Genomic DNA, 12,095 nt, shown 5'->3' on the forward strand with positions numbered 1-12,095 from the left:
AATATATGAGATGGGATGTATGAATCATGTCTGATCGAATATGTTGTGCTGCGTGGGCGAGAAACGCAAGGGAGAAAAGCTCGGCAACTGAAGACTCGCAGGGCGGCTCGTGTCTGAATAACGGCTGTATGCGTTGAACAAACGTGTTGAACGTATCCGTACTTTGTGTTATGATGCGTTGTTCGCTGTTATAATCTGCGTACATACATACGTACATAAATGCATACATACATAAATACATACATTGTACCGCTTTACACATAGTATATTGTATATTTATCGAATCCTTCGATTTTCGCTGCCGGTTTGAAAATGTGACATTGCGATACCGAACAATTACAATTTTTTTCCACTTCGCAATAATGATAAATTAGTCAACACGGATATTGAATGTATCAAAAACGAGTATGCGTATATCTTGAATAAGTATACAATATAATTAATGCACAATCATGTATCCCTTCGCGAAGTGAATAGTTGTGTTTATTTCGAAAAACTCCATTTTCTGGATCTCATTACAATCTAAAATAATTCTTTTTTAGCTGCTTGTGATTGCATCGTCGTTTCAGAAATCGATTATGTGTATTCGTAACTCAGAGCTGCTACTTGAAAATCGTCAATCAGCTTCCAACTTAGATTTCCTCCAAATTGGCCTGAAGTTTCTTCACCTTGAAACATTAATTTCACACCAAGTATGAAATCCTATTCGAAAAAATTGTGTCAATGGTGAAAAGAAAATATTTGACAGTCAACTTTCAGCTCTGTTTTGAAAAAGGAAATTGTCATACCAAAGGACCGAATTTGGTGTATTTGGTCTTTCACAGCTAGAATAGATTCTAAGTAGAATTAATGAAAGTAACGCTCTCACGCCCTTTTCTGGAATAAACATACACAAATATAGCAAGAGATCATCTATCTTTAATTCTTTAAATAACGATTATATATAGTTAAGCTTTCGTGAGGATTTTTAGATACACGTTGAATCACATTCATGGGAAAACCAATATAGCACTGAGATATTTCAGAAATATATCAGAAATACATTTTACGTTAACATTCAAGAAATATTTCAGTAAAATAATGCGATACAAAAATGTCAATCCAGCTGAATACATTTTTCGAATTAACTTAGCATAAATTCTTCGTAAGTCCGATTCGCACTTGTGAGCATCCATATCTTTGTATGCAAGTACATAGAATCAAATGCGCATCATTTCATGAGTTCAAACAGTTAGTGTAGTTTCAGTTGTTACGGCTATTTCCAGATAATTTCCAGGGTCCTGCGGGACGCCTTCTGCATAAAACATCATTATCTCTGAGCTGCTCCAGTTTTATTTCTATTATTTGACTAAATACGCTGCTCCTAATCTTAATCCCTTGTACAATTCATTGGTTATTTCACGGGGTCCTGAATAATTATTCGTGTGTTTTTCGTCTTCCATTTCAGGGTTATTTGTTCTTTGGATCGGTGCATCGATATTTTTTCAAGTGAAATACCACAGCGTAAAAATCCTTCCATTATTTTTTTTCGTGATTACGCAGCCGCTGTTAGGTTTTCTCCTGTACTTGCCCATTATCGTCTAAAAAGTTTTCATGTCCGGCGTTGTACACTTCTGCTTGTTCTGCTCGTTTGTATGCTTTTTCGTTTTATGTCAGTTTCTTGCCATAATCTTTTCTTGCTGTTTTATATTACTGCAAACGGTATGTTTATGTTTGGATATTCTGGTCTCTTGTTCAGTTGCTTTAAATGTACCGTTTGTTCTGCTTCACGATGTTCTCGCATATTTCACCTGTCATGACCGTCGTGGTTGAATATTTACAGGTGTGTAATGTATTTATTCTTGACTGCTTTTAATCAATTACTGAACAATCCCCGCTCTTTGTATCCTAACACAACCACTTAGTTGGGCGCCACATCGATATATCAGCAATAAATTTTCTTATCATACAGACCGACTATTATTCTGATTCTGCTCAAGGCTACTAACAATAAAGGTTAGCGGGTCCTCCTGTTAATACCTGATGTACTAACAGCTTGGGCCAAATCTTCAAGGTCTAGCTACGCTGGAAATTACACGGCAAAAGATCTCTCCAAAGAGATCTTTGACCCAAAACATTAAAAGATATTACTCCTCGAGGTGCTAGCGTGGCGTAAACTCTGGATCTTGTTCTAAGAATCAACTATTGCTTTGATTATTTCTTTACATTGTTAACAGTCAGAGGAAACGATAAGGTTAGAGAATTATACGTAATGTACAATCAGCTGCAAAAGCATTCCGGAAAAAATTCGCAATACTAACAATTATGCTGTTGTGTGCCGAGTGCCGATAGTGCCGAGAGCTGCTTCTTTGGTTGTTATGAAAACTTCGTCATCGACATGAGCTCGAAAAATTTTGTTACCTTTAACCCTTTAACGGCCATTATAACATATTATCTACATGAGTGAAACAGCTATCTTTAAAAATATCTTCTTCAATTGCAATATGAAGCACTCTAAAAAAAGTTTTTTCTATTTAAGCATAAAAATTGAAAGACTTTATTTTCAAAAAAATGCAGGTTTTCAAACATTTTGTTTCAGAATCTTCTAGAATCTTCTGAATAATGCTTCAAAATGATTTGAATTTGATGTCAATAGTTGCGATGTAGATCAAAAAATTTACTACACATAGAAAATAGCGTTTTTGTTTTTGCAATAACTGCAATTGAAATAGTAACAGACATTAATCCTTAAACTCAACTAAGACGAGATGTAATCATGCTCAGAATAAATGTGGCAACTCTTCTCTCTCTTCAAATAGTAACTTGAATACAGTTATATGTCAGTTATACGGGGTAAAATACATACCTTCATAAAAACCCCATGCGTCAATGATAAAAAATCGATAAGACCATATTGCTAGTGTTCTAAGCCTGGCTGGAACCGCGCGAAATCTTCGAAGATCAGTTGTCGTCTAGTCGAGGATACCCTTAGGCCTTCAAAGAAACAACTCTTCGGATTGATTCCGTTGAAAAGTTTTACCAAGACATCCAATCTTCGTGGAAACTTTTATCCATAAATTCCATCGCTCTGAAATGCCCGGGGACAGATGGAGACACCTCGGGCGATATACGCGAGTGGAAGAAAATCCGGTGGAATCTTCAGACGGGAAGGACGAAGGACTGGTATGACACAATTCTTACCCCCGGGAACTAAGGCATCTATAACTTCACTTCGTGGTATACCCACGTGTCAGACTCCTTGAGTCGCGATCATATATCATCCCGACTGCGTTGTGTCCAGAAAATACGTGAGTTTTTCATCATGGATGTAGGTACTTACTTCATGCGATTCATCACTGAACTAATCGTCAGACCGTTCCTCGTCACTTTACTCTTAATCATCCCCACCGTCTGTCAAAATGTCAGGAAATATTCAACTCGTTACCGAATCAAGTATCCTGTTGAAATGGCGGCAATAAAATTGTTTTCTATAGCGGTTATATCAGTAGGTAAAGAAGGGATAGAATAGAGCAATAGTTGGTAAGGATGTAAAGGAACAGTAGATATTGAAGGAAAGAAGGAACAAGAATAATCAAGAGATAGGAAGCTCTGGAAGGAGAATGTTCTAGAGAGACAAAAGGTAGAGAAGGATGAAGAGGAGAGACACTGGAGAGTCAGTCAAACGTTGAGTGAAAATAAAGATGATAAAAGAAATAAAGCGTCATATTTATTTTCAATACATCTGATCTTGATTTTTTTTGATTGATCGACGAACGTATGCGTTGGAATAACATGAAAAATAGTACACGATTCGAATGGACAGTAAGTTAGTCATGTGCGCAAAATTTAGTTAATCGATCCGAGTTCTCATTTTTAACATCTCTCTGTGGGACGACACAATAATTCCTGGTTTTCAATTACTTTTCTATTTAGTTCCCGATAATTGACAGCTTATGTTCTTCTAGAAGTCGAATTACGTTAGTTGAATATTAATTTATTACTTTGCAAGCCTAGTTTGTCAGTATTTTCGTCTTTTTTCCTCTCAGCATATTAGTAATGTATAAGTACTTCTGTAGTATACGGCACTACACCAAGTGTGCTATTTGAAATCACTAGGGTTTCTGGTGATCTCTCTCATTTACAGACGCGAGGTGGTTGTAATAAAATAACTGCAGTAATATTTGGATCTATGACGCGGCCATACTCGAAAGTGACGTGTGCTATAGTTTTCGAATTGATTGACATGTCATTTTTACATTTTTTAGTTAAATTGGAGACTCAATGGCTCTTCGGGCTCATTGAATAAACATTGTTACTGTACAAATTCAGAGCAAGGCAGATTTTTTTTATTACATGTAATGTTACAACAGTTTTATTTACTAATAGCATTAGATAAAACGTGTAAAAGTTTGCGCCCTATGTAAAGTCTATATCGAAGACTAGAAGAACGTGATATTTCAGATTGTACTAGAAGAACGTGAGATCTCAAATTGTGAAAGAAGAACGTGAAAGCTCGACCCAGGTCAAATGTTTCATTGATACCGCACTGGAATTTTGGATGCATGAATTATACGAAGCATTTTTTCCCAATCGATTCAATAATTGTTTCAATAATTTTATCATTTATTTAGCCTAGAATATACGTAATCCAGATCAATTATTGGAAAAATATTGGAAAGGTATCTAGAACCGTTAATAGACGGATCGTGGCTACTATTCGTACCTGTGACCCGGTACGTTAGTAAGTATAGTTGTGCCAAAAATGTTGAGATTATCGCAATAACTATGTCAACCTGACTACGAACTCTACGCGCGATAGTTAACAGAGGAAATCACTATTAGAAGGTGGGTCATAGAAATGTTAAAACATCACCGAACAGAACGGTCACAATATCGAATTTTCAAAGACGCAAAAATCCAAATCAAGAGAAGTCAAAATGTAGAAAGGTCAAGTACAGAAAACTAAAGTATAAAATTGACAAATTCTGGTTGCAGTGTTACACTTTAGCAATCCTGGAGATGGCGCCAATCGTACCGGGGACGTAATTTTATCGTATGTCAGTGAAAATTATAGTATTTTTGGATTACATGAAAATGTACCATTGCGATGATGCATAGAATACTTTAGACGTCATTATCTCAACATATTGTACCTAATACTCAATTTATTTTTTGATCTTCCCTCGTATCGGTCACTGACATGACGCGAATGCTTGCGTATTAAAAAATGTTGTAGAAATCAAAGTAGATCAATTTATCTCAATTTATCAGTATTTTATTATCACGAGTATTAAAATGAAAACAAATATATGTCGCAGATTGTCTATCGTCATCTGTTTCTTTTTTATGCATAAACGTATACGTGTATTCTCTTTTGCATTAGCGATTTAAGTACACCATAAGTATAGTCATTGAAATAGAAACAAACGTTCGATAACTCCGTTGTCGCTGGCGAAATATTCCGTAGTTTTTAGGTCAAATTTATTTAAAAGGATCAGACGGTTTCAAATTCAAAAACACTCAACTCTTTATTTCGTAGATATTCGGTTAGTATACAATCTTTCGAAAATGTTTGACGAAAAATCGATTGAAAAATTCGTCAAATTGAACTCAGGAGAGTCAAAAATCTTCTCAATCAGGAACGCTTGCTGGAAATGGAAAAAAATTACAGGCATCAACTGTGGACAGTCGATGTATAGATATATCCCCCCAAAAAGCGCTTCAGGTGCAAACACCTTTTGCTAAGTACATTGAAAATGTATTCAGTACCCACAAAAATACCCTATCTATTCAACAACATATGCATATAATTAGCTTTGAAAAAAAAAAAAAAATTAAAATAATTCACGAAAACACAGCATACGTAAATATTCTTATGCTTCCTGAAAAAAGATTCAAATTACGTATTACTGCCAAGTAATATTGTATAAGTACGTTGATTGGTGAACTTCAACCGGCTCCAACTCGAAAACTGTTGCTTTAAACGAAAATTGTCAAGAGTAATTTTAGTCTTATTTTTTTTTTTTTTTGCAAGGAATTCGTGAGTGCCCACTGGTCTCCGATTACTGATACACCTTGTATGTGTATGTCCCATTTATACTCTGCTTATACAAATTTTAAACTTGTAATTGTTACTCGTATTATTGCTTCTTCGTTTATGTGCGTTTATACAATTTTGAAGTTGCATTTTTCGCACCAATCTTGGCTGTAACCTGTATTATACTCATATAATCAATATTCAAATCTGTTCTGGTCTTGTTACAATATACTTAAATGGTATACCTAGGTATACCGTTTTCAATCCATAAATATTCTAGATGATATGATTTAAAGATTGCGTAACTTATTTCGCGCAAATTTAGTGATTAACATATCCATCAACGATTTCAATTTATATATAAACAAAAATACCTCAACTAGAAATCTTATTCCATTCGTCTCTTTTCTTTCTATTATCCAGCATCTGGTCAGTCTTGTCTCTAATAAGTATTACATCATTGCATTAAATTATTGAAATTGAAATAATGAAAATCTCACAACTTTCTTCCCCAGTAGCATTGCCTTCAGTTGCAAAAATCTGAGACGACTCTGTGGGAAGTCTTTCTTCAGGATCTCCCCTGGCAGTGACTTTTTGCCACCTGACAACAGACTTGTGCAAGATTTCGAACAATGCAGATTTTGATGTCAGACCCGCAGTCGAAAGTGCTACTAGGGTTACTTCTATTATCTTGACTATTCATTCGATTCAAAAATGATTATAATGTATGAAATATGTCTGAAATATTATTAGTATTGATTAATGCGATTTACAAATTAACAAATATAAAAGTGAGTCAACCAATAATTACGCTACATGGCACTGTTTCATCGACTTACAACGTCAATGACCGATTATCGTTGATTTTTGGTAAGCCTTATCCCAGAATTGAGCACGTTCGTGATAAGGATTCATCTGAAGTTTCGTATCACGTCCAGAAATGTTCAAGAAGTGGAATTCATGTAGGGACACGGGCTTCCAAGTCAAGGGATCCTCTTTCGGTGTTGGATTTCTGATACAGACCGATAATGATTATCATGATTTGAAATACACTGAGAGAAGCTGGAGAAAAGAAAACAAGTGATTACTGTATTCGGTTTAGATCGTAACGTGTAGACCCGCGTGATAAAATTAGGTAAAGATAACAGCTAGGAGGTCACTTACCCATGCTTGGCGAAGTTCGTCCAGAGTCTGATCATCGTGTTGATCACGTACTCATCGTCCGAACCAGCCACCGGTTTTCTCCAGAACAACAGTCTCTGATGAAACAAGTATACAACATCGTCACCGTGAGACGCACCTGTTGGCAGGAATGAAAATCGTTGTCCTGTGTGTTTTCGATCATTGTTCTGTCGCTCAATGCTATATAATAAAATTGATCAAACAACCTGGAAGACGTTCTATCCCTAAAATGAACTTGTTGAAGTTCAGCTTCCCCGTGTGCCCGAAGACGTAATAATAAATGGGTGCCTGGCTATGACGGAGCAGAAGTTTCACTACCAAGTTGGTCCCTGCTATGAAAGTTGTATCCGAGTAAAGCTACGAAGAGAAATAACGAAGTACCGATCAACCGTAATGAAGATCCACAGCGAATATGAGATTATGATCAATCAACGACTTTTCAATTTACCAAGAAATTCATTTCTCCAAGTGAGCTTTGTAGCGAATTATCTATCGTGTGCTTACGTTTACAAAATCATCGATCTTGCCAGGGTGCACTGGTTTGTCTTTGAAATAAAATTTGCGAATCGAGGCGGCCAGCTCGTTTCGCAACGCTTCATCCCGGATATCCTGTGGAACGTATCGCTCCGTGTCCTCAAGTGCTGCTTTTCTGATCTCTGGTTTGGCTATCGCTGAAACGCGCGATCACCTTCCGCAATATCTGCGTATAATTCCCTTATACTAATCCCGATATTCTTACCTCTCGTAAACAAGTAGCCTTCGTGACTGGTGTAGCCAGTAATGAACGGAACTTTGTTGAAGTTACCAGATTTCAGTAAATTCAGAGGCAAATCGGGCATAAAGACCTCCTCAGACTTGACTCCCTTGTCAACGGTCGGCACGAAAATAAAATCCTTCCCTATCCTGACCTCCTGGAAAAAAATTTCAGTTCATGAAACATCGGTCGAGCCGAAGAAAGGATTGGGAGTTCAAATTACTGCAGCACAAAGTTATGACCTCCGGAGTTCTCAGCCTCTTTTGAGCCATGACGATGTCCGAGTAAGGCGCACTCCTCAAGAAGTCGACGGCCCGTTTCGTGTCTTTGCCGAGATTTTCCGCTCCCAAATATTCGGCGAGTCGGATCGTAACCGCGGCCCCGTTATTGATGTGGGCCCAATTGTTCAGGGACGATCCGCTCTGGCCGATCGCGCGGGCGAAGAGGCCTAAAACAGGTTGCATTTGGTGCCAAAGTGCTTCGATGCTAAGCAAATTGAAGCTATGGATCAAATATACCGGCCGACATCGGGGACAGGGTGTGAAAATGGACGCAGGCGCTTCCCACGCTCACCCCGAATATGGTGACTTTCTCAGGGTCCCCACCAAAGCTCGCAATGTTCCGCTTTACCCAGCGGAGCGCCGCAGCCTGGTCCTTGAGTCCAGCGTTTCCAGGAGCCTCGTCGTCCCCAGAAGAAAGGAACCCTGGAGTGAATTATGAAAATTAATCAAAGTTGCGAAAGGATAGCAACTGTCGCTGCTTGACTCGAAATACGGACCAAGTGCGCCAAGGCGATAGTTCATGGTGACGAGGATGACACCGGTTCCCATGAAGTAGTCTGGACCGTAAAACTCGTCATTGCCGGAACCCTGCTCGAAGAGTCCGCCGTGGATCCAGAACATAACGGGAAGGCGTTCGGGCCCCAAGGACGGGGTATAGATGTTGATGAAGAGGCAGTCTTCGTCACCTCGTAAAATGTGCAATATCGTGTCGAGGTGCGGACACACGCTGCCATACCAAACCGCATCTCGGACTCCGGTCCACGCCGTTGCCTCTTGTGGTGCCTGATTGGAAAGTGATGTAAGCGATACGACAGTGTCGCGACTTTTGGTAAACAATTTGGTCAGGAATAAAATATTTGCGAAGTTTTCGAGTTACACCAGGTAGTCGACCTTGAGCGCAGAAACTACAGAGGGTTTGTCTTGGAAGTCGAGTTTACCAGGTAGTGGACCTCGAGCGCAGGAACCATAGAGTGCTTGTCCTGGAAGTCGAGTTCTTGCAGGTAGTCGACCTTGAGCGCAGAAACTACAGAGGGTTTGTCTTGGAAGTCGAGTTTACCAGGTAGTGGACCTCGAGCGCAGGAACCATAGAGTGCTTGTCCTGGAAGTCGAGTTCTTGCAGGTAGTGGACCTTGAGCGCAGAAACTACGGAGCGCTTGTCCTGGAAGTCAAGTTACACCAGGTAGCGGATCTTAAGCTTAGAAACTACGAAGTGCTTGTCCTTGAAGTCAAGTTACACCAGGTAGTGGACTTTGAGCTCAGAAACTACGGAGCGCATGTCCTTGAAGTCGACTTTTACCAGGTAGTGGACCTTGAGCGCAGAAACTACGGAGCGCTTGTCCTGGAAGTCGAGTTACACCAGGTAGCAGACCTAGAGCGCAGGAACCATGGAGCGCTTGTCTGGAAGTCGAGTTCCTGCAGGTGGTGAACTTTGGGCGCAGAAACTACGGAGCGCTTGTCCTGGAACTCGAGTTGCACCAGGAAGCGGACCCGGAGTGCAGAATCCAGGAGGTAGAGAACCCAGTACCCGAAATCTGCGGAACGCGGTTCTCATACGTCCGCTCTACTGCGCGGTTATTTCCAGATTGAGGAATTCAGCTAGTTGATTTTCGTCGTCGACGATTACTACAGATCGATGACGTCAAGAGAAAAAAAAATTTGGGTGACGTCACTTTCTGAACATCCGAACTGTCACGTCCCAGCCGATAATTACGGCTGCACCCTCTCTGTATCGTAACTTACCGACGCGACGTGCAATTATCATAAAAGAGCAAACATGCTTATACCATAGCCTTTAAGAATCATATAGATATAGATTTAGTTATCATCTTGGTGTGTAATGGCCTCGGACCAACAATCGTTCATGTAACACTTTTATTTCTTTGTTTTATATCTTCAATTTCAACTCGGCTCGCGAACTCTCACTGACCAAACTTAAGGAACGTGAGAGAAGACAAGATGAGCAGTTCACTAAGTATCATTCTTAGAATTCAAATTGCATTCTTGCAACTATCTTGTCAGCATTGCACCGATTGGCCTCTTCAAGACCAATCGTCTTGCACTGACGTATCCAAAAACCAATCAGGAGTCTCTTCCAGACCTCCCACTATTCAAGATCCTTTTCGAACTAGAAGTTGCAAATCAGAATCACTTGAGACATCAATAACGACAGAACCAATTTAGACGTCAGGCCATTACACAACGTGAAAATCAGTTATTAAACGATCATTCTGTTAAAGCACTCATCTTCCGACATCTCGAAGATCAGTTATTAAACGATCATTCTGTTAAAGCACTCATCTTCCGACATCTCGAAAATCAGTTATCAAACGTACTATTTTTTAATAAATGTGTATTCTCAACTAAAGTGTGTGTGTAGACCGAATTATTTCAAATCACCCATAGTGACAGTTGGCACGACCCATAACAAGTTCCAGATCGAGACAGGCTGTTCTCGCTCGTTCGTCCCTGGACGTAACATCCAAAATTTGGTTTCGAACTTTAATACTATGTATGATTTTGAATTTCCCAAATCTCAGTTCTAAAATCACCCCGAAGAATCTTAGTTTTACTTGATAGTATGTCACATGTACTGTATTTAAAAAGTTTCTCAACAGTTTTTGAAAATGGCGGAATTTTCTTGTGAATCTACTCAAGTTGTGCGTGTATAAATTTTATACAAAATACTTAACAGTATCAGGTTTCAGCAAAGCTCAAAGAAGTAGCATGTTAATTTTCGAGTAAGTAGTGAAATTTTTAATTTTTCACAATTACACTGTAAATTTACCAACTATCTAACAATTTAAAACATTTGGAATGTAAATGCTCTTGTAAATTTAATTAAAATTGTAGTCTGAGTACGAAGTCTGAAACTATAATCTTATTGCTGAGTTTTCGGTGACTGTATTATCTGTCATGCCTGTGTGGACCGTACATTGTATCATCAACTGAATAAAGTCAGGGTTTCCCACAAAGTAGTTTGTTATAGTAGGTAAGGTGTGTCCGATTAGTAAATCAAATTCCGAGCGAACGGGATCGAGCCACGTTTTGGATAAAATAATGCGCTAGTTTTTCTAATCGATCTAAAATACATTTTCATCGATTGTAGCTCCTGATAAGTTGTTAATATGCTGTTTGTGCTCACAAAAAATTATAAACATCAATTACACACCCGTTCTACATATATTTTTTTCCTAACCTATTAAATATACAATCCGTAATATTGTAAAAATAATACTCAAAGTTATTGAAATTACGGCACTCATACTTACTAAATTTAGGTAATGTTACAGTTAATTCAAAAAATTAGTTTTCAAAGAATATGTTACGTCCTCCAGACTTCATATTCCTTTCCCACACTCTTAGTTACCTTACGCTCTGTAGTCTACTCTTATCGTTCGCGAGTCAGCAGATTCTTCTGTAACTCGCGGCTAGTTTGCCTCCTACATCCCGCGAAACTACGCAGATCCATCCTAGCGCTCAAGCAAGACACCCATCCCTCTAAACGAAGACCATACCTTTTTCCCTCGACCGACTCCGTTGCATTTACTACTAATAAACAATCATATACTTTAAATCGTTTACCTTCCCTTAATACCGATCCCTTTCTATTCCATTCACTTCCTGCATTGGGTGTAGTAGCACGCGAGTGCATAGTCGACGTGAACGGACCCTATAATAGCCAAATAACACCTTGGCTGGGCGTGGAGTAAGCTCCGATTACCGCTCATCGGAGCCTACGCATTCTACCCCGTAACAAATACTTCAAAAAAGTTAAGTAAATTCACTTTTCCGCAATAGAATAAAACTTCCATTACAATTTTAGTAAATTTCTAACAAACATTTTTAACAGTCTATATCCAAA

General features: G+C 38.8%; 1 protein-coding gene across 1 annotated transcript; it reads right to left on the bottom strand.

The window, feature by feature from the left end:
- Nucleotides 1–5,492: 5,492 nt before the first annotated feature.
- LOC124221656 (juvenile hormone esterase-like) lies at nt 5,493–9,399 on the bottom strand. The gene is made up of 9 exons (XM_069137845.1): nt 9,172–9,399; nt 8,731–9,016; nt 8,471–8,656; nt 8,195–8,400; nt 7,938–8,109; nt 7,703–7,869; nt 7,405–7,555; nt 7,181–7,316; nt 5,493–7,028 (listed from the first exon to the last, which is right to left on the bottom strand). The coding sequence occupies exons 1-9, from the start codon at nt 9,199–9,201 to the stop codon at nt 6,860–6,862; spliced, it is 1,503 nt and encodes a 500-aa protein (XP_068993946.1). The 5' UTR covers nt 9,202–9,399; the 3' UTR covers nt 5,493–6,859.
- Between the last annotated feature and the right edge of the window lie 2,696 nt (nt 9,400–12,095).

The sequence above is a fragment of the Neodiprion pinetum genome, chromosome 1, assembly GCF_021155775.2.
Source record: "Neodiprion pinetum isolate iyNeoPine1 chromosome 1, iyNeoPine1.2, whole genome shotgun sequence".
Lineage (NCBI taxonomy): Eukaryota > Metazoa > Arthropoda > Insecta > Hymenoptera > Diprionidae > Neodiprion > Neodiprion pinetum.

Bases quoted from the DNA above. Each gene is read 5' to 3' on its own strand.
- LOC124221656 (XM_069137845.1), bottom strand. From the start codon at position 9,201: ATGGTTCCTGCGCTCGAGGTCCACTACCTG. The intron at 8,401-8,470 runs GTATATTTGATC...AACCTGTTTTAG, and splicing joins CCTGTCCCCGATGTCGGCCG to GCCTCTTCGCCCGCGCGATC. The intron at 8,110-8,194 runs GTCATAACTTTG...ATTTTTTTCCAG, and splicing joins AGAGGCTGAGAACTCCGGAG to GAGGTCAGGATAGGGAAGGA.